We start from the raw sequence: 24,036 nt of genomic DNA on the forward strand, positions 1-24,036 counted from the left end.
CTTTGGAACTCTCTACCTTCTCATGTCTTTCCTATTACCTATGGCCTGGCACATTTCAAAAGACAGGTCCTTCACATCCTCAAAAACTCATAAATACTTTCCCTTGTCTTTTCTTTTTCCACTGTATAATTCTTTCTTTATTTCTAATAAAGCCCGGCCTTAATGTGAACTTCTATCCATGACTGGAGCATGCAACATAAAAAAAAGTGTCTTTGGAAATAATTTATTGATCTTCCCTCACATGATCAGTGATAAATAGATATTCTTAAAGTCACTGTGGGAGCTTAAGCAGCATTCAGAATTCTGTCAATGGATTAATCTGCTTAAGCCACCTTACTTTTTAGGGAATTAGTATATTGGGTCCTTTGATTTCCTGTACAATTACACCTGTTTTAGAAAGTTTTTGATGTTATGCATATTCTGTGTGGTTTGCTGTTTTGTTCATTAATATTAGCTGATTTATTTATTTTTTTGTGGAAATACACAACTTGTAAACTTATATGTTTTACTTGCTGGGGTGACACATCAAAACCTATCACTGTCCTTCTAAAGAAGTTACTGAGTTCTATCTGTGATTCATAAAAGAGAATTAAAGATCACCAGTATATGGTACAATGGGAACAGTGTTTAGCAATTATGGAATTAGTCACAGGATGGAATTTCATTCTCAGAAAGGTTTGATCTTTTCAAAGGCATGTGTACGTGTAGGAAGAGAGGAAAGTGATTGGTTCTCAGTGAATGTAGGTTTGCGGCAGGGGTGTGTGATGTCTCCATGGTTGTGTAATTTGTTTATGGATGGGGTTGTTAGGGAGGTGAATGCAAGAGTTTTGGAAAAAGGGGCAAGTATGAAGTCTGTTGGGGATGAGAGAGCTTGGGAAGTGAGTCAGTTGTTGTTCGCTGATGATACAGCGCTGGTGGCTGATTCATGTGAGAAACTGCAGAAGCTGGTGACTGAGTTTGGTAAAGTGTGTGAAAGAAGAAAGTTAAGAGTAAATGTGAATAAGAGCAAGGTTATTAGGTACAGTAGGGTTGAGGGTCAAGTCAATTGGGAGGTAAGTTTGAATGGAGAAAAACTGGAGGAAGTAAAGTGTTTTAGATATCTGGGAGTGGATCTGGCAGCGGATGGAACCATGGAAGCGGAAGTGGATCATAGGGTGGGGGAGGGGGCGAAAATCCTGGGAGCCTTGAAGAATGTGTGGAAGTCGAGAACATTATCTCGGAAAGCAAAAATGGCTATGTTTGAAGGAATAGTGGTTCCAACAATGTTGTATGGTTGCGAGGTGTCGGCTATGGATAGAGTTGTGCGCAGGAGGATGGATGTGCTGGAAATGAGATGTTTGAGGACAGTGTGTGGTGTGAGGTGGTTTGATCGAGTAAGTAACGTAAGGGTAAGAGAGATGTGTGGAAATAAAAAGAGCGTGGTTGAGAGAGCAGAAGAGGGTGTTTTGAAATGGTTTGGGCACATGGAGAGAATGAGTGAGGAAAGATTGACCAAGAGGATATATGTGTCGGAGGTGGAGGGAACGAGGAGAAGTGAGAGACCAAATTGGAGGTGGAAAGATGGAGTGAAAAAGATTTTGTGTGATCGGGGCCTGAACATGCAGGAGGGTGAAAGGAGGGCAAGGAATAGAGTGAATTGGATCGATGTGGTATACCGGGGTTGACATGCTGTCAGTGGATTGAATCAGGGCATGTGAAGCGTCTGGGGTAAACCATGGAAAGCTGTGTAGGTATGTATATTTGCGTGTGTGGACGTATGTATATACATGTGTATGGGGGTGGGTTGGGCCATTTTTTTCGTCTGTTTCCTTGCGCTACCTTGCAAACGCGGGAGACAGCGACAAAGCAAAAAGAAAAAAAAAAAAAATATTTTTTTGTTATACTTAACCACTGTCTCCTGCATTAGCCAGGTAGCGCAAGGAAGCAGATGAGAAATGGCCCAAGACAAAGAATGGCCCAACCTACCCATATATATATATATGTAGTATTAGCTGATATTCATTAATTTATTCAATTGACCTGTAACTGCACAACTCTAGGCCCCCTTTTATGTTCCCACAGCTTCAAGGCTGCACTTTAGTCAAAAGCAGGGAAGTTGGCCGCCTTTATAGAAAGAAGTTCCTCAATGAAACTGCACTCATTTTCATCCATTGATGGTAATACAGCATTGCCAAAGGAGACTTAATATTCATAGTGTAATCACTTGTGGATGGAGTTCCATAATTCAAAATATTTTATTAAAAAGTACAATTATAGTAATTTCAATATTTTTTCACACGTTTGTCATTTCTTGTATTACTGAGATAGCACCAAGAACAGACGAAGAAAAGACCTCACATACATTTGTAATTGTCATGTGTAATTCACTGAAACCACAACTAGGCCCCTCAGACCTTTCCATGGTTTCTCATGGCTGCTCCATATATAGGGCAATCTAATACCATTAGTGATCTCATGCTGAGCAGACCTTGTCATACAAGGAATATTATGGCAGAAATATACTTAAAAACTAACTTATGATTATCATCACATTCTCAGTTCTTGATAGAGAAAGCCATGTTTAGAAAAATATTTATACAGTATTAGGAATAATTATAACTTTATAAAAACTATCAAAAGATTTTGACAACTACACACAGGCAGACTAGATATATAGGTAAATCTTTCTGAAAGGGTAACATACAATCTAAACAGTGATGTATTTAGACACAGATTTTGGAGTGCACACACACTTGTATTACAGACTCCTAAGACACCAGCCTTTCATTTGGAGATAGCCTTGTACATGACTATTTGATAATTTTCCCACCAGTTCAGGTAAGCTAAAAATTTATGACCACTCCACCACACATTGTTGTAGTACAGTGGCCTCTTCAAAGTTTTGAAAAATGCAAGCTATGAAACTTTAACATATTCTTTTTCAAGCTAATTATGGTTCAACCAGTTGAGACAAAGAGGTCCCCCAGAGATTTTAGATAGTAGAGAGCTTTCTTTACCTGTTTATGTACTCATAAAAGGTGTCCTTCGGTCGTATATTATTGAGCAATATGTGGAAAAGAGATCACTGTCTTTAAGGGCAAAGATGGTTGTGTTTGATGATATAGTAGTCCTATCGGTGATGGATGGATGCCAGACATGGGCCATCAGCAAAACTGTTAAGAAGAGGGGTGGATGTGTTGGAAGTGAAATGCTTAAGTACAATATGTGGTGAGAGAAGGGTTGATCAAATAAGAAAAGATCTATTATCATTAAACTTTAGGGAGAGTGAAAAGATGTTTTGGAAGGAGGTAAATAATGTGCAAAAGACCAAAAAGCATATGGGAACATCAGTGAAGGGGGCAAAAGGGGAAATGATAACGTTGTGAGGAGGAGGTGGAGTGAATGTTTTGAAGGATCATTTAATGTGTTTGATGATAGAGAGGCAGATGTAGGGTGTTCAAGTTGGGGTGAAATGCAAAGTGAGAAAGTCATGGAGAGTGGTTTGGTGAAGAGAGAAGAGGTGGTGAAAGCCTTGTATAAGATGAAATGCTGCAAGACTGTGGGAGTCAATGGTATTGCAATTGAATTTATTAAGAAAGGGAGTGACTGTGTTGTTGATTGGTTGGTAAGGATTTTCAGTGCATATATTGATTTGTATGAGGTGCCTGAGGATTGGTTGAATGCATGTAGAGTGCCATTGTATAAAGGCAAAGGGGATAGAGGTGACTGTTCAAACTACAGACGCATAAGTTTGTTGAGTATACCTGGTAAGTTGTATGGGAGGGTATTGATTGAGAGGGTGGAGGCGTGTTCAGAGCATCAGATTGGGGAGGAGCAGTGTGGTTTGAGAAGTGGTAGAGGATGTGTGGATCAGGTGTTTGCTTTTGTGTTTGAGAAAAACTCAGAGAAATAGTTGGATCTGTGTGTGGCATTTATGGATCTAGAGAAAGCGTATGACAGGGTTGATAGAGATACCTTGTGGAAGGCCTTGAGAATATTTGGTGTGGGAAGAAAGATGCTGGAAGAGTAAGAAGTTTTTATCAAGGATATGAGACATGTGTACATGTAGGAAGAAAGGAGAGTGAATGATTAGTTCCAAGTGAAGGTTGGTCTGCTATAGGGATGTGTGATGTTACCATGGTTATTCATTTTGTCCATGAATGAGGTGGTTAGGGAGGTAAATGCAAGAGAATTAGAGACAGGGGCAAGTATGTGGTCTGTTGGGGATAAGAGGGCATGGGAAGCGAGTCATTTGTTTGCTGATGATACCACATCATGACAGATTTGAGTGAGCTGCCAAAGTTGGTGACTGAGTTTAGAAGAGTGTGTGGAGTAAATGCAAGGATTTTAGGTTTAGGAGGATTAAGGGAGAGGATCGTTGGAGTGTGAGTTTGAATGGAGAAAGTTGGAGGAAGTGTAACGTTTTAGATACCTAGGAGTGGACATGGCAGTAAATGGAACCATGGAAAGTGAGGTGAGGGGGAGAAGGCTCTAGGAGCAATGAAGAATGTGTGGAAAGAAAGACTGTTATCTGAGAGGGTAAAAATGGGTATGTTTGAAGGATTAATAGGTGTATGGGGCCTGATTTAGGATTGGGAATGGTGGTCTTGATGCATTACACATAACAGCTCCAGAATGGATACGAGTGGAAGCAGCCTTTCTTCATCTGTTCACGGAGCTTTCTTGCTAGCATAGGAAATGTTGATCATGTATGAAAAAGAAAGTGAAATATCTGCATATGAGAGGACTTTCACAGTGCAGTCTGTAGACAGTATTAGAAGGTCATGTAGAAAGAGACTGAAGATGGTTGGAGAAAAAATGCCCTTTGGCGAACCCCATTATAGAGTTTAAGGGTCTTTATGGTGTAATCTTTGCGAATAACTTTGGCTTGCTGGCTAGTTATGAAACTGGTTGATCAGTTTTTATTTCTGTGGAGTGTTGTCAAGTACCTGTTTTATGAGATGTGTCAGGTGACACTGCCAGATGCCTTGTTGATATCTGTTGCCACTAATACAGTATAAGAGGGGGACTGTAGTTGGTTGAAGCTGTACAGGATTTATTGTGTGAGGTCCTTGTGCTGTGTGGTGGTTTTGGAGTGATTGGGTCTAAAGCTGTGCTGTGTGAGTCAGAGTAGGACATCTTGCTTGACTTTGTTGTGGTCCAGTTTTCATGGTGTTTGGATATTGATGACAATAGGACTATAGGGTGACAGTGGGAAGGGAAGCTAAGAGGCATAGAGGGTTTCAGGATGGAGACAATGTTGGTAGGTTTCCAGAAGTTTGGGATCTGTGTGTGCATGGACCACATTTGAGTTGAAGTGTTTTATGCTGAATTATGATATGTTATTAGAGCCTGTTGTAGGGGAGTTCTTTCAGGTTTTGAGTTGTGAATGTCAATGGGTGCAAAAAGGTGGATGAGCAGTTCTTGTGGGGTGGATTTTGTGTGGATTTTTCATGATTGCCCTATTTAGGAATTTTGTTGGTTAATGGCTAATTTTTGAGCGGTGCATCATGAGTATGCGTGTTCTTTGAGGGAGGGTTTTTTTTTTTTTTTTTTTACTGTTAGCCAGTGTTGATTATTGTTGGTTTTGTAGGCTATAGTGTCTGTGTTTGCCAGCTAACTATTTGTTTTCTAGTGATTAGATTAGTGATGGTTTTTTAAAGTTGAAGTTGCTGTATAGTCTGTTGATGGCAAGTGGTTTTGTCTGATCATGTTTCTTTGACTCACAAGATCTGTCTTTTGTGGGGAGAAGTTTGCGTTATAGTGCTTTCTATGTCCTTTTGGTATACTATGTGCTTTATACTCACTTTGTTGTTGTTGTTGTTGTTGTTGTTGTTCATAAAGTGCAAGATGGCATGATAAGGAGATTGAAAACTATCATGGATAGTGTCTTGAAACTAGGTTTTCATGTATAGTGTGAATGTTGATTAATATGCTTTCCAATAGTTTGCATATCTTTTTTTAAGGCTGTGTGGGATGGATGGGTTTACTGAAGTGATAGTTGAAAGAGTAAGTAGTTAGAGGAGAGTTCTTGTAGCATGTTTTTACAGGACCTCATGTGCAGTATTTAGGTGTAAAAGGTAATGTCTGGTGAGGTTTGCTGTTGGAGGAGATGGGTTGAAAGTCTGATTTCATAAATCAAGGATGTTGGAAATATCCAGTTGAATTAGAGCAGGTTGCTTTTAAGATCTTGAATGCAATATTTAAGCCATCCTGGATGGCAGGCATTGATATCTCCACACAAACAGATTTTGGGTATGTTGATTAGGTTCTGTAGATGGGGAGTATATCTTGGGGGGCCATGAGGTGTGGGGAGATATACAGGTATTGATTATGTTGTAGTAAGCATTGTCCATTTTTATTTTTAAAAAATGTATTTGAAGAGAGTTGTCAGTGTTGTTATGATCTGTTTTGTGCTTTGGGTTGTGTTTTGCAATTAGGATTTTGTGGTGTGTCATAGTTCCTTCTCCCTGTCCTTGTTGTCTGCTTTTTCATAACCCTTAAACAGCAGGCTGTTTTCTATATGTAAATTATGATACAGACAAAAAGATATGGTTCTCAAATATTCTGTTTTCCTATCATAGAATTTAAGAAAAAGAAGTAAAAGTAAAGCATATGCACAAAAAGTTAGCTAACATATCTTATATGGCTATGGTATAGTGCTAAAGTTGATGCATAAAAGCCATGGCGAGGGGTGGTTGAGAGAGGAAGATGGGGTTTAGGTATAAGAGAGGGTGAGGGGATGAACCTCTGATCGAAGTCCAATTATGAATTATCACTATTTTTGATAAAAACACAATTAAACATAAAGGATTTGTAGAAACACTTGAGCTAACATAACCTATATGGAAAAGAGTTAGCCTGAAGATAATGCTTAATTCTTCAGGTGAAGGCAGTGGAGGGAGGTACAGTGGGGGATTGCCTCTTGACCCACATTCATTGAATGACATTTATCACTGTATGAGGTCACTATTTACACATAATTATACATTTTTATAATCACTTAAGTTTACACATTTTCTCATCCCTGATCCTCCTTTCCCACATTAGCAAGGGAGAGCAAGGCCACATTCACTAACATCCATTCACTAGCTCTGTGTGCAATGCACTGAAACCCCTGTCCCCACACATTTCCATGGTTCCTCCAACTGCATCACATGTCCTTGTTCAGTACATTGTCAGCACATTATCCCCTGTAAACAACATCCCTCCAGTTCATTCTGTCCCCTTGCATGCCTTTCACCCTCCTGCATTTTCAGCATTTAAAACTTTTTCACTCCATCCTTCCATCTCCAGTTTGATGTTGTCTGATCTCACCCTTCTTATATGCTGCACTTCTGCTGCTTATATCCTATTTGTTAACCTCTCCTCACTCATTCTCTTTCCATACATCCAAACCATTACATTACACCATCTTCAGTTCTGTGATCCACACTGTTCTTATTACCACCTCTCTCTCTTTTTTCTTTTATCACTTACATGATCATACCACCTCACATCTGATGTCCTTAAACTCAACTGCATCATATGTCCTTGTTCAGTACATTGTCAGCACATTAACCCCTGTAAAGAACATCCCTCCAGTTCATTCTATCCTGTGATGCCTTTCACCCTCCTGCATTTTCAGCATTTAAAACTCTTTTTCACTCCATCCTTCCATCTCCAGTTTGTTGTTTGATCTCACCCTTCTCCTTATATGCTGCACTTCTGCTGCTTATATCTTATTTGTCAACCTCTCCTCACTCATTCTCTCTCCGTACGTCCAAATCATTACATCACACCATCTTCAGTTCTCTGTTCCACACTGTTCTTATTACCACCTCTCTCTCTTTTTTTCTCTTATCACTTACATGATCATACCACCTCACATCTGATGTTGTCCTTAAACTTAAACCATCTCACATCACATGTTGTCCTGAAGCATTTCATTTTCAACACATCCTTCCTCCTTCGCACATTCTCATCTAAAGCCCATGCCTTGTATCCATACAGCAACATTGGATCTATTGATCCAATCCATTCTTCAGTGCTCCCAGAACCTTCACCCCCCTGGCCCACCCTTTGACTCACTTCCACTTCCTTGGTTCCATTTGCTGCCATGTATGTAAAAACCCCCCTTCCTACAAATTTTCTCCACTGAAACTAACACCCCAACTAACCTGTCCCTCTGCCATGCTAAACTTAATAACCTTGCTTGTGTTCACATTTACTCAAGACTTCCTCCTTTCACACATTCTCCCAAATTCAAACTCCAGCTTTTGCTGTTTATCACTCGGATCTGCCACTAATGCTGTAATATCAAGAAACTATGTCTGACTTTCTTCCCAAACCCCCTACAAACTGCATACTTGCCCCTTTCCCCAAGACCCTTGCACTTATTTCCCTTACCACCCCATTCATAAACAAATTAAACAGGCTTGGTGACATCACACACCTCTGCTGCAGAGCAACCTACAGCTGGAACTGTTCCCTCTCCTCTCCTACTCACATACACATCTTACATTCTTGATAAACACTTCTGACTGATTTTAGTAGCTTTCCTCCCATACAATATGTCTGTAAGACCTTCCCCAAGGCATTTCTATTAGCCCTTCATACTCTTTCTTCAGATTCATAAATGCCACTTACAGATAATTTTGTTTCACTAAGTATTTCTCGCATATTGTTTACCTCTGCCGTTCCTAATACCACAATGTTCCTCCTCAGTATGATGTTCCATGTATGCCTTCACCCTGTCAATCAACACTCTTCTATTCAGCTTACCAGGTACACTCAACAAACTTGTACCCCCATGGTTTGAACACTCACTTTGTCTTCCCTTGCCTTTATACAGTAACACTAAACATGCATTTCACCAATCCTGAAACACTTCACCAAAGTCCCTACATACATTGAAAATCCTACCTAACAAATCAACAAGACCCTTTTTGTTTAGAAATTCAACTGTAGGATCACCCACTCCAACTGCCTTGCCACATTTCATCGTATGTAAGGCTTCCACCACCTCTTCTCTCTTCACTAAATCACTTTCTGTGACTCACATCCCTTACCTCCCCACCCCAAACACCCTACATCTGCCACCATATCATCAAACACATTCAACAGTCCTTGAAAAGGCTCACTCCATCTCCTCCTCATTACTACCTGTTTCCACTTCCCTGTTTGCTCCTTCTCCTTTAAACATAACTGTTTCACTCTCTCAGAAAAGAACCTCTCTTTCTACACATTCCTCAGTGCAAGCAGAACCCCTCTCTTTCCACACATTCCTCAGTGCTACCAGAACCTTCATCCCCTCATCCACCCTATGATTCACTTCTGGTTCCATTCACATTCAAACTCACACCCCAGTTAATCTGTCCCTTTGTCCTGCTAAACCTAATAACCTTGTTTTATTCACATATTCTCGTTTACTATCATCTTCCCTTCACACACTCCCAAACTTGGACACCAACTTCTGCAGTGTCTCAGTATGTCAAGAGGGCTGTATCATTATCAAACAACAACTGACTCAATTCTCTGGGTACCTCACAACCTACAAACTGCACACTCACCCATTTCCAAAACCCTTGAATCTGCCTCCCTCGCCAACCCATCCAAAAACAAATTTAACAGCCATGGTGTCATCACATACCCCTACCAAAGACCAACCTTCACCCGAAACCACTCACTGTCCTGTCTACCTACTCACACACATGCCTTGCACTCTTGATAAAAGCTTCTTGCTGCTTTTAGTAGCTTTCCTCTCACACCTTATATCAATAAGCCATCCATAAGGCATTCCTATCAGCCCTGTCATATGCTTTCTCTAGGTCAATAAATGCCACATCCAAATCCTTCCGTTTCTTTACGTATTTCTCATATTCTTTAAAGAAAACTCCTGAACCAGACATCCTTCACTGTTCCTGAAACCATATTTTTTTCCCCAATCTGAAACACCTGCATCAGACATCCTTCACTGTTCCTGAAACTATATTGTTCTTCCCCAATCTGATGCTACCCTCACAATCATCACTCTCCCATGCAAATTACCATATACACTCAACCTCTCTGGTTTGAACACTCACCTATGTGCCCTTTGCCTAATTTCAATGGTACTATACATGCATTATCAATCTTCAGGCACCTCACCGTAATACCTTGAGAATCCTAACTCACCAACTGACACATTCATCTCCTTTCTTAAGGAATTCACCTGCAATACCAGCCATGCTAGTCAGCTTGTCACATTTCGTCCTATTTAAGGCTTTCACCACCTCTTCAGTCTTCACCAAACCACTTTCCATGACTCTTACTTCACATACCTTGCCATCCTAAACACTATATCTGCCACCCTATCATCAAACACGTTGAGCAAATCCTCAAAATACTCACTCCATCTCCTCCTTACCTCATCACTACTTGTTAACACTTACCCATTTGCCCCTTTCACTGACATTCCCATTTGTTTTCCTGTTTCTCTCAAACTAGTAACCTCCTTCCAAAATAGTTTCTTACTCTCTCTGAAGTTTACTGATACTCACTCCATCTGTCATTTGCCCTCTTTTTCAACTCCTGCACCTCCCTCATGACCTACTGCCACTTTTTCTTGTATATTTCTCAATCATTTGCACTCCTTTCATGTAAGTACCACCTGTACACTTCTCTCTTCTTTCACTAGCAACTTTACTTTGTCATCCCACCACTCACAACCCTCTCCCATCTGTCACATGCTACTCACTTCTCTCACACATGCCAGCACTGGCTCCCTAGATATCTCCCATTCTTCACCTAACTCCACTTGCTTCATTTACTCTCACTTTTGCCATTCTATACCCAGTCTCTATGGTATTTCTTTTCATACATCTTTTTTCTAGGGCCACTTTCTTTCATCACCCTCCTTTGCTTTTCAAAAAACCTCAACAAATCTTTCCTCTTGCCTCCACCAGGTAATAATCCGTCATCCCATCTTACCGTACTTCCTACCCGGGTGTCCTTTCTATCCTTATGAGGCTTCTGCAGCACTTTGGAAGCTGGCCATATCCATAGGTAGGGGTCACAGGTCACAGTTTTTCATGTTGCATGTGCATCCATGTACAAAGAATACAGGGCAGTTGCATAGTTAATTCTCAGTGTTTTTATGGTAGATGCATCATAGGCATGAAGGGTCTTGTGATATGTTGAAATTGTGTTTGTAGTGTTGTGTGATGGATGATGTCAAGGGTGGTGATATGATGGCCTATGAACTAATGTGTATGAGCTCAAGCAGTTAACTTAGTGTATACCTGGGCCAGTGTTTATAGGCTTGTTTGATTTTGGTATATACTTGCTAACATGACTTTAAATGCTATACATATTCAAATATCCAGATATTTGTCCAAGGTGGCATTAGTAGGGTGTAGATTGTAGCAGATCTATGAGAGAGGTGACCTCATTTATGTGCAAGTTCTAGATCTATGAGTGACCTCTTTGGAGTGTAATTTGATCTACCTGATCTGTGAGTGAGGTGAACTCAGGGGACATAAGTTGCTTCAGTAGATCTGCGAGTAAGGTGACCTCAGTGGGGTGTAAGTTGTAGCATATATATGAATGAGATGACCTCAGTAGGGGTTAGTTGTAGCAGAGAATTGTAGTTGAGAATTTTCCATTACTCTCTCTCTCTCTCTCTCTCTCTCTCTCTCTCTCTCTCTCTCTCTCTCTCTCTCTCTCTCTCTCTCTCTCTCTCTCTCTCTCTCTCATTACCCAAAAGTGGCTAGGATCCATGCCATTGTGGACTGATTACCTTACCTCTATTGCACATTTGGAGGTAATGATGTACCACTACCTATTTCATCTCTGTTTTCAGTAGAAGACTCAAAATTAGCTATTGTCATGTAGTTAGCTGGAAGAAGAACTACACCTTCCATTATTCGAGCTGGAGTTGATGGTACTCTTTGGTCCTGGGTTTCATCTGTTGGAGTAGGTGGTACAGGTTTAGATGGTTCTTTGGATTGTGTGGTCTCTTCTGACTGTGATCCAGTCTGAGCTTGCACTGACTGTGGAGTGGACTCAAGGTTTTGATTAATGTGCTGTTCTTGAGCAACAGTATTCAACATGGTCTGCCATGTTTCATCAGGAGACTGGAGAGATAAGCAGTCTTCATAAGAAGGAGGAAGATCAGGGAGCTCTGATAATGCATCAGGAGTGTTTGGTGCTGTATCATTGCAAAATGAATTATCTGCCGTGTAGGGAGGTGGAGGACCTCCGGTAACTACTTCTGTGTAAGCAGGTGGTTTGTCTTGCTCAAGAGGAATTTGATAAATCTGATGGGACTCGGGGTCACCTACATAAAGCATGTTATTGATAGGTACAATGACCATATGATTGCCCACACCCTGCTGCCTTTGTTGATGATTTCCTCCTGTACCATCGTCAGCTGCAGCAGAAGAGTCATCTTGCCGTGCACAGGAGAATGTCCCCCAGCAGCAGTATACAAGTATGAAGAGTAACACAATGATCATGACAATCAGTGCAAAGAGTGCCTGAGTTGTTGATGGGTAGTTCATGGCCCCTGCAGAAAAAAATACAAAATGAATTTCTCTTGAATATGTAAAACACTGAAGTATGTGTAACCCCCAATCAGCAAAATTTAGTTTAAACTAGATATACAGTTAACCAGAAGAGAAACCTAAAAAGAATGTTTGGGATTCACATTTTTCACTGAACTGTATATACATTACATCAACAGGTATTTCTTTGAATTTTTAATTCAAACATTCCCTGCTAAATTTTGTAATGTTCTTACTTTTCATGTTTTACAATAGCTTGAATTATGTTTCAGTTTGCCAGACAGGTTTTCCCTAGAGCAGCCCTAGAAATTAAGAATTTATTTTGTATCTGTCTAGCTTTCAACAGAACACCGTATCTTTTTCATTCAATCAGTTTTAGGCTACCTCCTGAATACATAAGATACAAAATTACGAGCTTCACTTCATCATCACATTAATTGATAGTGAATAATATGATGATGCATCTTACAAATAACAGGATCCTGATAAGAATATACATAAATGCCCATACACCCACATATACATATACATACATATACATACTCATACAAAGACTATACACACATACTCCTGTACATATTCATCCATTCCTGTCACTACCTCGCCACACAGGAAATAGCATCACTACCCCTCGCTTCAGCATGGTAGTGCCAGGAAAACAGACAAAAAAGGCCACATTCATTCACCCTCAGTCTCTAGTGAGAAATGGTTGACAAAGAGGATAAATGTGTCAGAGTTGGAGGGAACGAGAAGTGGGAGACCAAACTGGAGGTGAAGGATGGACTGAAAAAGATTTTGAGTGATTGGGGTTTGAACATGCACGAGGGTGGGAGGCATGCAGGGAATAGAGTGAATTAGAAGTATGCAGTATACTGGGGTCAACTTGCTGTCATTGGACTGAACCAGGGCATGTGAAATGCCTGGGGTAAACCATGGAAAGGTATATGGGGCCTAGATATGGATAGGGACTTGTGGTTTTGGTGCATTACACATGACAGCTAGAGATTAGTGTGAATGAATGTGGCCTTTATTTGTCTGCTTTCCTAGCACAACCTCGCTAAAGATGGGGTGGCGATGCTGTTTCCTGTGGGTGGGGTGGTGCCTGGAATGAATGTAGGCAAGCAAGTACAAATTTATACATGTTTATATATTTATATGTCTGTGTATATGTATGTATATGTTTATATGTATTTGTGCGTGTATGGGCGTTTATGTACATTTTTTTTTCTTTTTCTTTTTTTGCTGTCTCCCACGTTTGCGAGGTAGCGCAAGGAAACAGACGAAAGAAATGGCCCAACCCACCCCCATACACAATGTATATACATACACGTCCACACACGCAAATATACATACCTATACATCTCAATGTACACATATATATACACACACAGACACATACATATATACCCATGCACACAATTCACACTGTCTGCCTTTATTCATTCCCATCGCCACCTCGCCACACATGGAATACCATCCCCCTCCCCCCTCATGTGTGCGAGGTAGCACTAGGAAAAGACAACAAAGGCCCCATTCGTTCACACTCAGTCTCTAGCTGTCATGCAATAATGCCCGAAACCACAGCTCCCTTTCCACATCCAGGACACAACTTTCCATGTTTTACCCCAGACGCTTCACATGCCCTGATTCAATCCACTGCCAGCACGTCAACCCCAGTATACCACATCGATCCAATTCACTCTATTCCTTGCCCTCCTTTCATCCTCCTGCATGTTCAGGCCCCAATCACACAAAATCTTTTTCACTCCATCTTTCCACCTCCAATTTGGTCTCCCACTTCTCCTCGTTCCCTCCACCTCTGACACATATATCCTCTTGGTCAATCTTTCCTCACTCATTCTCTCCATGTGCCCAAACCATTTCAAAACACCCTCTTCTGCTCTCTCAACTATGCTCTTTTTATTTCCACACATCTCTCTTACCCTTACATTACTTACTCGATCAAACCACCTCACACCACACATTGTCCTCAAACATCTCATTTCCAGCTCATCCACCCTCCTGCGCACAACTCTATCCATAGCCCACGCCTCGCAACCATACAACATTGTTGGAACCACTATTCCTTCAAACATACCCATTTTTGCTTTCCGAGATAATGTTCTCGACTTCCACACATTCTTCAAGGCTCCCAGGATTTTCGCCCCCTCCCCCACCCTATGATTCACTTCCACTTCCATGGTTCCATCCGCTGCCAGATCCACTCCCAGATATCTAAAACACTTTACTTCCTCCAGTTTTTCTCCATTCAAACTTAACTCCCAATTGACGTGACCCTCAACCCTACTGTACCTAATAACCTTGCTCTTATTCACATTTACTCTTAACTTTCTTCTTTCACACACTTTTCCAAACTCAGTCACCAGCTTCTGCAGTTTCTCACATGAATCAGCCACCAGCGCTGTATCATCAGCGAACAACAACTGACTCACTTCCCAAGTTCTCTCATCCACAAGAGACTTCATACTTGCCCCTCTTTCCAAAACTCTTGCATTCACCTCCATAACAACCCCATCCATAAACAAATTAAACAACCATGGAGACATCACACACCCCTGCCGCAAACCTACATATATGCATATATAAATGGATGGGCCATTCTTCATCTGTTTCCTGTGCTACCTCACTGATGCAAGAAAGGGCAATCAAGTATAATATATGATAAATACTGTTTATACTGCTTCATCTCCCATGGCCCCTGCAGGTTCATGAAGACAGAACAGCTGTCTTTTATGGCCTGCTGACAGATAGTCACAACAATTTTCATAATGGATACTGCAAGTTGCATAATTACATATGTGACTTACAGGCACTTGATTGTACTCTAGTTGCCCTAATGGTTATAAGATTTGCTGTTTATGGTAAACTACTGACATAACAGCGGAATTGGCAGCTGCAAAAGTTACCTTATTATTGGGACAGGCATTTGGTTGTGGTGCAGATGCATGTGTTTGTTACAACCTATTGCTTACAAAATTTTTACCTTGATGACGTACAATACAACAGCAGTTGCATTACAAGACAGTTTCCTTCCATTACTTCCAAATTGTTGGCTGCTCTTTAGATTTCATGACTCCTCTAGTCTTTGTTATAAAACAGCTGCCACTATAATGACAGATCATTGGTTGCATTACAATTAACCCATAACTGTTACTGTCTTTTGGTTATAATTAAGTTGCCAATTGACTGTTGCAGGATTTTGGTAACAAAAGAGCCTCCTCATGACAACTGTAAGCTGTTTATTTCAGTACAGGTGGTCATGTGAATGTTTGAGAATGTTTGTTACAGTACAGCTGCCGATTAGCTGCTGCAAGCTGTTAGTTACAAAAAAATGATACTGGTGACTAACAAAAAAATGATACTGGTGATGCAGCCAGCCACTGGACACATCACCTGCACATATAACTACTGAGTACAGCAGAGCTGGCCAACATGGCTTGTGAATGCTGCTGCTCGTAACACAACATTCATTTTGATTGGTGCTGAATGGGTAACAGCAGCTGTCCCATGGACTATTGCAGATTGCTGGCTGCAGAGCAATTGTTATCATGACTACTGCTGGCTCCAGAGTGGTTATCATGACTGCTGCTGGCTGCAGAATGATTATCATGACTACTGGTGACTGCAGAGAATTGTTATCACAACTGTGTTGGCTGCAGAGCTATTGTAATGACTACTGCTGGCTGAAGAACAAGTGTCATCATGACTACTACCAGCTGAATAGCAGTTGGTATTACTGCTTTTGGCCATAAAGCAGTTGTTATCATGACTAGTTCTTGCTGCAGAGCAGGTATTATCATCACTGCTGCTGGCTATAGAGTAGTTGTTATCATGACTATTGCCAGCTGGAGAACCACCATGTCATGTGCAGGATACTGGGTACAGTATAGTTATCCCATGACTGCTAGGGGAGGTAAATTTCTACCATGAATGCACCGAATTAATGAGTGAGTACAGTTCAGTAATCACTTACAGGATGATAGCTACAGTGCTGTCCTTATAATTGATTCAAGCTACTTCTTACAAAAGAGTTTCCTTGTGTCTACAGCAGGCATCTAAGGGTTTAAATAGGTGGAACAAAAGCAGGCCCAGGGTATAGGCTCATTAAGTTATATACAGGTATATGGATGCTATAATTTCACACCTCACAGCACTATACTCACCCATCCCAAGATTCTTTCAGAATCTGACCTCCTCCTCTTATACCAGGGTTTGATCTGGAATGGGATATGCAAAAGTCATCGATGGAAATCACCCATACAGAACAAATATCTCCCAGTTTATCTTTTGGCGAGAAGATTCATGTTTTAAAATGTATATCAATATAAGTGAATCCTAGCGATTTTTGGTGTAGCACGAACAAACACAGAAGTAAATGGCTCTGAAGGTTATGATATGACCAGGTGAAGTTGTCGTACATACACACCACTTGTATTTAAGAATCTTTTATGATATTATCTGAAAACATTAATTAGATGAATGAATGAATGATGATAATGATTTTTTGCAGTGGACAGACCATAAGTGGATATCCAGGAGTGATTAGTTAAAGGAAAGCAACTGCAACCCTTAGTGGATTGAGGGATAAAGAGGGCCTCTGTTCTGCACCAGCCTAATATAGCCGATCAAAACTAGTTGACTAACAGCTTAGGAATCAGTCTCTAATGGAGACGGGTTTCTGGATCAAGTCCATCGGTATGTTACAACAAAGAGATTCAAGAAAAGCAACCCTAAACTCTAAGCAACCTTAAACAAAATCCAGAAATCTTTCATTAATGATACTAGAAGACAGTAACTACATAAACATATTTATTTTATTTATTTTGCTTTGTCGCTGTCTCCCACGTTTGCGAGGTAGCGCAAGGAAACAGATGAAAGAAATGGCCCAACCCACCCCCATACACATGTATATACATACACGTCCACACACGCAAATATTTTTTTTTTTTTTTTTTTTTTTTTTATACCTCGTCGCTGTCTCCCGCGGTTGCGAGGTAGCGCAAGGAAACAGACGAAAGAAATGGCCCAACCCCCCCCCCATACACATGTACATACACACGTCCACACACGCAAATATACATACACAGCTTTCCATGGTTTACCCCGGACGCTTCACATGCCTTGATTCAATCCACCGACAGCACGTCAACCCCTGTATACCACATCGCTCCAATTCACTCTATTCCTTGCCCTCCTTTCACCCTCCTGCATGTTCAGGCCCCGATCACACAAAATCCTTTTCACTCCATCTTTCCACCTCCAATTTGGTCTCCCTCTTCTCCTCGTTCCCTCCACCTCCGACACATATATCCTCTTGGTCAATCTTTCCTCACTCATTCTCTCCATGTGCCCAAACCATTTCAAAACACCCTCTTCTGTTCTCTCAACCACGCTCTTTTTATTTCCACACATCTCTCTTACCCTTACGTTACTTACTCGATCAAACCACCTCACACCACACATTGTCCTCAAACATCTCATTTCCAGCACATCCATCCTCCTGCGCACAACTCTATCCATAGCCCACGCCTCGCAACCATACAACATTGTTGGAACCACTATTCCTTCAAACATACCCATTTTTGCTTTCCGAGATAATGTTCTCGACTTCCACACATTTTTCAAGGCTCCCAAAATTTTCGCCCCCTCCCCCACCCTATGATCCACTTCCGCTTCCATGGTTCCATCCGCTGACAGATCCACTCCCAGATATCTAAAACACTTCACTTCCTCCAGTTTTTCTCCATTCAAACTCACCTCCCAATTGACTTGACCCTCAACCCTACTGTACCTAATAACCTTGCTCTTATTCACATTTACTCTTAACTTTCTTCTTCCACACACTTTACCAAACTCCGTCACCAGCTTCTGCAGTTTCTCACATGAATCCGCCACCAGCGCTGTATCATCAGCGAACAACAACTGACTCACTTCCCAAGCTCTCTCATCCCCAACAGACTTCATACTTGCCCCTCTTTCCAAGACTCTTGCATTTACCTCCCTAACAACCCCATCCATAAACAAATTAAACAACCATGGAGACATCACACACCCCTGCCGCAAACCTACATTCACTGAGAACCAATCACTTTCCTCTCTTCCTTCACGTACACATGCCTTACATCCTCGATAAAAACTTTTCACTGCTTCTAACAACTTGCCTCCCACACCATATATTCTTAATACCTTCCACAGAGCATCTCTATCAACTCTATCATATGCCTTCTCCAGATCCATAAATGCTACATACAAATCCATTTGCTTTTCTAAGTATTTCTCACATACATTCTTCAAAGCAAACACCTGATCCACACATCCTCTACCACTTCTGAAACCACACTGCTCTTCCCCAATCTGATGCTCTGTACATGCCTTCACCCTCTCAATCAATACCCTCCCATATAATTTACCAGGAATACTCAACAAACTTATACCTCTGTAATTTGAGCACTCACTCTTATCCCCTTTGCCTTTGTACAATGGCACTATGCACGCATTCCGCCAATCCTCAGGCACCTCACCATGAGTCATACATACATTAAATAACCTTACCAACCAGTCAACAATACAGTCACCCCCTTTTTTAATAAATTCCACTGCAATACCATCCAAACCTGCTGCCTTGCCGGCTTTCATCTTCCGCAAAGCTTTTACTACCTCTTCTCTGTTTACCAAATCATTTTCCCTAACCCTCTCACTTTGCACACCACCTCGACCCAAACACCCTATATCTGCCACTCTGTCATCAGACACATTTAACAAACCTTCAAAATACTCATTCCATCTCCTTCTCACATCACCACTACTTGTTATCACCTCCCCATTTACGCTCTTCACTGAAGTTCCCATTTGCTCCCTTGTCTTACGCACCCTATTTACCTCCTTCCAGAACATCTTTTTATTCTCCCTAAAATTTACTGATAGTCTCTCACCCCAACTCTCATTTGCCCTTTTTTTCACATACATATATACACAATTCACACTGTCTACCTTTATTCATTCCCATCGCCACCTCGCCACACATGAAATACCATCCCCCTCCCCCCTCATGTGTGCGAGGTAGCACTAGGAAAAGACAACAAAGGCCCCATTCGTTCACACTCAGTCTCTAGCTGTCATGCAATAATGCCCAAAACCACAGCTCCCTTTCCACATCCAGGCCCCACACAACTTTCCATGGTTTACCCCAGACGCTTCACATGCCCTGATTCAATCCACTGACAGCACGTCAACCCCGGTATACCACATCGATCCAATTCACTCTATTCCTTGCCCGCCTTTCACCCTCCTGCATGTTCAGGCCCCGATCACTCAAAATCTTTTTCACTCCATCTTTCCACCTCCAATTTGGTCTTCCACCTCTCCTCGTTCCCTCCACCTCCGACACATATATCCTCTTGGTCAGTCTTTCCTCACTCATTCTCTCCATGTGCCCAAACCATTTCAAAACACCCTCTTCTCTTCTCTCAACCACGCTCTTTTTATTTCCACACATCTCTCTTACCCTTACATAAACATATAATTCCTTAAAAGATTTCCCATAGATCAAAATTTTGATAGTAAAATGCAGGATCACCTAGATTCAAGTTTTGCTAATAATTAAAAGCAAATTTCTGTCTATAGTGTCTATACATACCACCGAAAATTAGGATGAAATTAATCATATGCCACTAGTCATTATTTTTCTTATCATTATATAATACTAAGCACCCCATTTCCATTACTGGCTCTTGCAGCTTTGGACTTGCATGTTCTTTCACTGATTATACTCTGATGACTCCTAACGAAAAGTGAACTTACACAACATATAACCACAAGCAGGTGTGTATGTATATGTACGTGGATGGGCGTTTATGTATATATATGTGTATATAAGTGGATGGGTCATTCTTCGTCTGTTTCCTGGTGCCACTTCACTGATGTGGGAAACAGCAATCAAGTATATTAAATAAATAAATGAATATATATTCATACTTGATCATCATTTCCCACATTAGCAAGAGAGCATTAGGAACAAGAAGATATGCCACATTCGCTCACATCCATTGTCTTGCTGTCATATGTAATGTACTGTAATTATAGTTCCCTATCCACAACACAGGCATTTCCATGTTTTACTCTGTCCATTTCACATGCTCTGGTTCAGTCTATTGATAGCACATTGACCCCTGCATACCAAATTGTCCCAATTCACTTTATCCCCTGCATAGTTTTCACTTTTCTGCATGTTCAGGCCCAAATCACTTAATACCTTTTTCAATGCGTCCATCCATTTCCAGTTTGGTCTACCCCTTTTCTTTGCTCCTCAGCCGATGACATATAAAGCTCATTGTTAACCTCTCCCCACTCATTCTCTCCATATGTCTTAGCCATTTCAGCATACCTTCTTCAGCTCTCTCAGCCACACTCTGTTACTACACCTCCCTCTTATTACTCGATCAAACCACCTCACACTGCATATTTTCCTCAAATGTTTCATTTCCAATATATCCACTCTTGTCTGCACAACCTCATCTATAGCCCATGCTTTGCATTCATATAATATTGTTGGGACTAGGGACTACTATACCTTCAAACATAATCATTTTTGCCTTCTTAGAAAATGACCTCTTTCCACACAGTATGTTAGGCAGACGGGTAAGGATCTATATGTTAGACTAAAGCAACATGAATATAGTACAAGAACAGGACAAAAATCAAATGCTTTGTTTAATAATGTTAAAAATCATGACCATGTTACTGAGTGGAGTAATTCCAGTGATTAACTGTATCTCCTTTACCACGAGAAATATCATTTAATCATCAATTATTAAATACACAAAGAATTGTAACATCAGTATTAGTGAACGCCTATACAAATTGGATAGCTTTGTTGTAGACAAGATTTCTAAACAGTTCCCTTTCTCTTGTCCACATGATAAAAATTTTATGACAAAAATGATGCCAGACCCGAACACCACCATCTTGGTAATGCTTGTTTACCAATGGCATCTTAGCAACGTCTCTTCCTTGCGTATCGACTGACTGTTCTACATCTTCTATCTTATTCTTGTATCTACCCTGATGATGTGATCATAACATGATAGTGCACTTGGGAACTTATCATGTTTCATTTTCCTGTGGTGTTTTACACCACTGTGACCTCTTGCAACAATATACATATATATGTATACTTATCCCTGAGGATAGGGGAGAAATAATGCCTCCCACATATTCCCTGCATGTCGTAGAAGGCGACTAAAAGGGGAGGGAGCTGGGGCTGGAAATCCTCCCCCTCTCGTTTTTTTTTTAATTTTCCAAAAGAAGGAACAGAGAAGGGGGCCAGGTAAGGATATTCCCTCAAAGGCCAAGTCCTCTATTCTTAATGCTACCTCGCTAATGCGGGAAATGGTGAATAGTATGAAAGAAAAGAAAGAAATATGTATATAATTATGTATTTATTTTTTTTATTTTGCTTTGTCGCTGTCTCCCGCGCCTGCGAGGTAGCGCAAGGAAACAGACGAAAAAAATGGCCCAACCCACCCCCACACACATGCACACACACACATGTCCATACACGCAAACATACACATCTACACATCCCAACGTACACACATATATACACACACAGACACACACATATACACACATGCACACAATTCACCCTGTATGCCCCTACTCACCCCCATCGCCACCCCGCCACACACGGAATAACATCCCCCTCCCCCCTCATGTGCGCAAGGCAGCGCCAGGAAAAGACAACAAAGGCCCCATTCGTTCACATTCAGTCTCCAGCTGTCATGCAATAATGCCCGAAACCACAGCTCCCTTTCCACATCCAGGCCCCACAGAACTTTCCATGGTTTACCCCAGACGCTTCACATGCCCTGATTCAATCCATTGACAGCATGTCGACCCCAGTATACCTCATTGATCCAATTCACTCTATTCCTTGCCCGCCTTTCACCCTCCTGCATGTTCAGGCCTCGATCACTCAAAATCTTTTTCACTCCATCTTTCCACCTCCAGTTTAGTCTCCCACTTCTCCTTGTTCCCTCCACCTCTGACACATATATCCTCTTTGTCAATCTTTCCTCACTCATTCTCTCCATGTGCCCAAACCATTTCAAAACACCCTCTTCTGCTCTCTCAACCACACTCTTTTTATTTCCACACATCTCTCTTACCCTTACATTACTTACTCGATCAAACCACCTCACACCACATATTGCCCTCAGACATCTCATTTTCAGCACATCCACCCTCCTGCGCACAACTATCCATAGCCCACGCCTCACAACCATACAAAATTGTTGGAACCACTATTCCTTCAAACATACCCATTTTTGCTTTCCAAGATAATGTTCTCGACTTCTACACATTCTTCAAGGCTCCCAGGATTTTCGCCCCCTCCCCCACCCTATGATTTACTTCCGCTTCCATGGTTCCATCCACTGCCAGATCCACTCCCAGATATCTAAAACACTTTACTTCCTCCAGTTTTTCTCCATCCAAACTTACCTCCCAATTGACTTGACCCTCAACCCTACTGTACCTAATAACCTTGCTCTTATTCACATTTACTCTTAACTTTCTTCTTTCACACACTTTACCAAACTCAGTCACCAGCTTCTGCAGTTTCTCACATGAATCAGCCACCAGCGCTGTATCATCAGCGAACAACAGCTGACTCACTTCCCAAGCTCTCATCCACAACAGACTGCATACTTGCCCCTCTTTCCAAAACTCTTGCATTCACCTCCCTAACAACCCCATCCATAAACAAATTAAACAACCATGGAGACATCACACACCCCTGCCGCAAACCTACATTCACTGAGAACCAATCACTTTCCTCTCTTCCTACACGTACACATGCCTTACATCCTCGATAAAAACTTTTCACTGCTTCTAACAACTTGCCTCCCACACCATATATTCTTAGTACCTTCCACAGAGCATCTCTATCAACTCTATCATATGCCTTCTCCAGATCCATAATGCTACATACAAATCCATTTGCTTTTCTAAGTATTTCTCACATACATTCTTCAAAGCAAACACCTGATCCACACATCCTCTAACACTTCTGAAACCACACTGCTCTTCCCCAATCTGATGCTCTGTACATGCCTTCACCCTCTCAATCAATACCCTCCCATATAATTTACCAGGAATACTCAACAAACTTTTGCCTCAGTAATTTGAGCACTCACTCTTATCCCCTTTGCCTTTGTACAAGGGCACTATGCAAGCATTCCGCCAATCCTCAGGCACCTCACCATGAATCATACATACATTAAATAACCTTACCAACCAGTCAACAATACAGTCACCCCCTTTTTTGATAAATTCCACTGCAATACCATCCAATCCTGCTGCCTTGCTGGCTTTCATCTTCGGCAAAGCTTTTACTACCTCTTCTCTGTTTACCAAATCATTTTCCCTAACCCTCTCACTTTGCTCACCACCTCAACCAAAACACCCTATATCTGCCACTAAGTATATTTACATATACATAAGTATACATATG

At 41.3% G+C, this 24,036-nt stretch overlaps 1 protein-coding gene and 1 long non-coding RNA gene across 4 annotated transcripts in view; one reads left to right on the forward strand and one right to left on the reverse strand.

The window, feature by feature from the left end:
- Nucleotides 1-24,036, reverse strand: part of LOC139764658 (RRP15-like protein) — a 106,613-nt gene that overhangs the window by 49,094 nt on the left and 33,483 nt on the right. The window contains exon 3 of one of the 3 annotated variants that reach the window (XM_071691520.1): nucleotides 11,743-12,505. The exons of the other annotated variants lie outside the window; for them this stretch is intronic. Coding sequence (XP_071547621.1) covers nucleotides 11,743-11,755 — 13 coding nt within the window. The 5' untranslated portion in view covers nucleotides 11,756-12,505. The remainder of the gene's footprint in view (nucleotides 1-11,742; nucleotides 12,506-24,036) is intronic. 3 annotated transcript variants of the gene reach the window in all.
- LOC139764663 (uncharacterized) overlaps nucleotides 1-24,036 on the forward strand; it is a 146,278-nt gene that overhangs the window by 2,344 nt on the left and 119,898 nt on the right. The gene's annotated exons all lie outside the window — the stretch shown is intronic.

This window comes from Panulirus ornatus, chromosome 50, assembly GCF_036320965.1.
Source record: "Panulirus ornatus isolate Po-2019 chromosome 50, ASM3632096v1, whole genome shotgun sequence".
Taxonomy (NCBI): domain Eukaryota; kingdom Metazoa; phylum Arthropoda; class Malacostraca; order Decapoda; family Palinuridae; genus Panulirus; species Panulirus ornatus.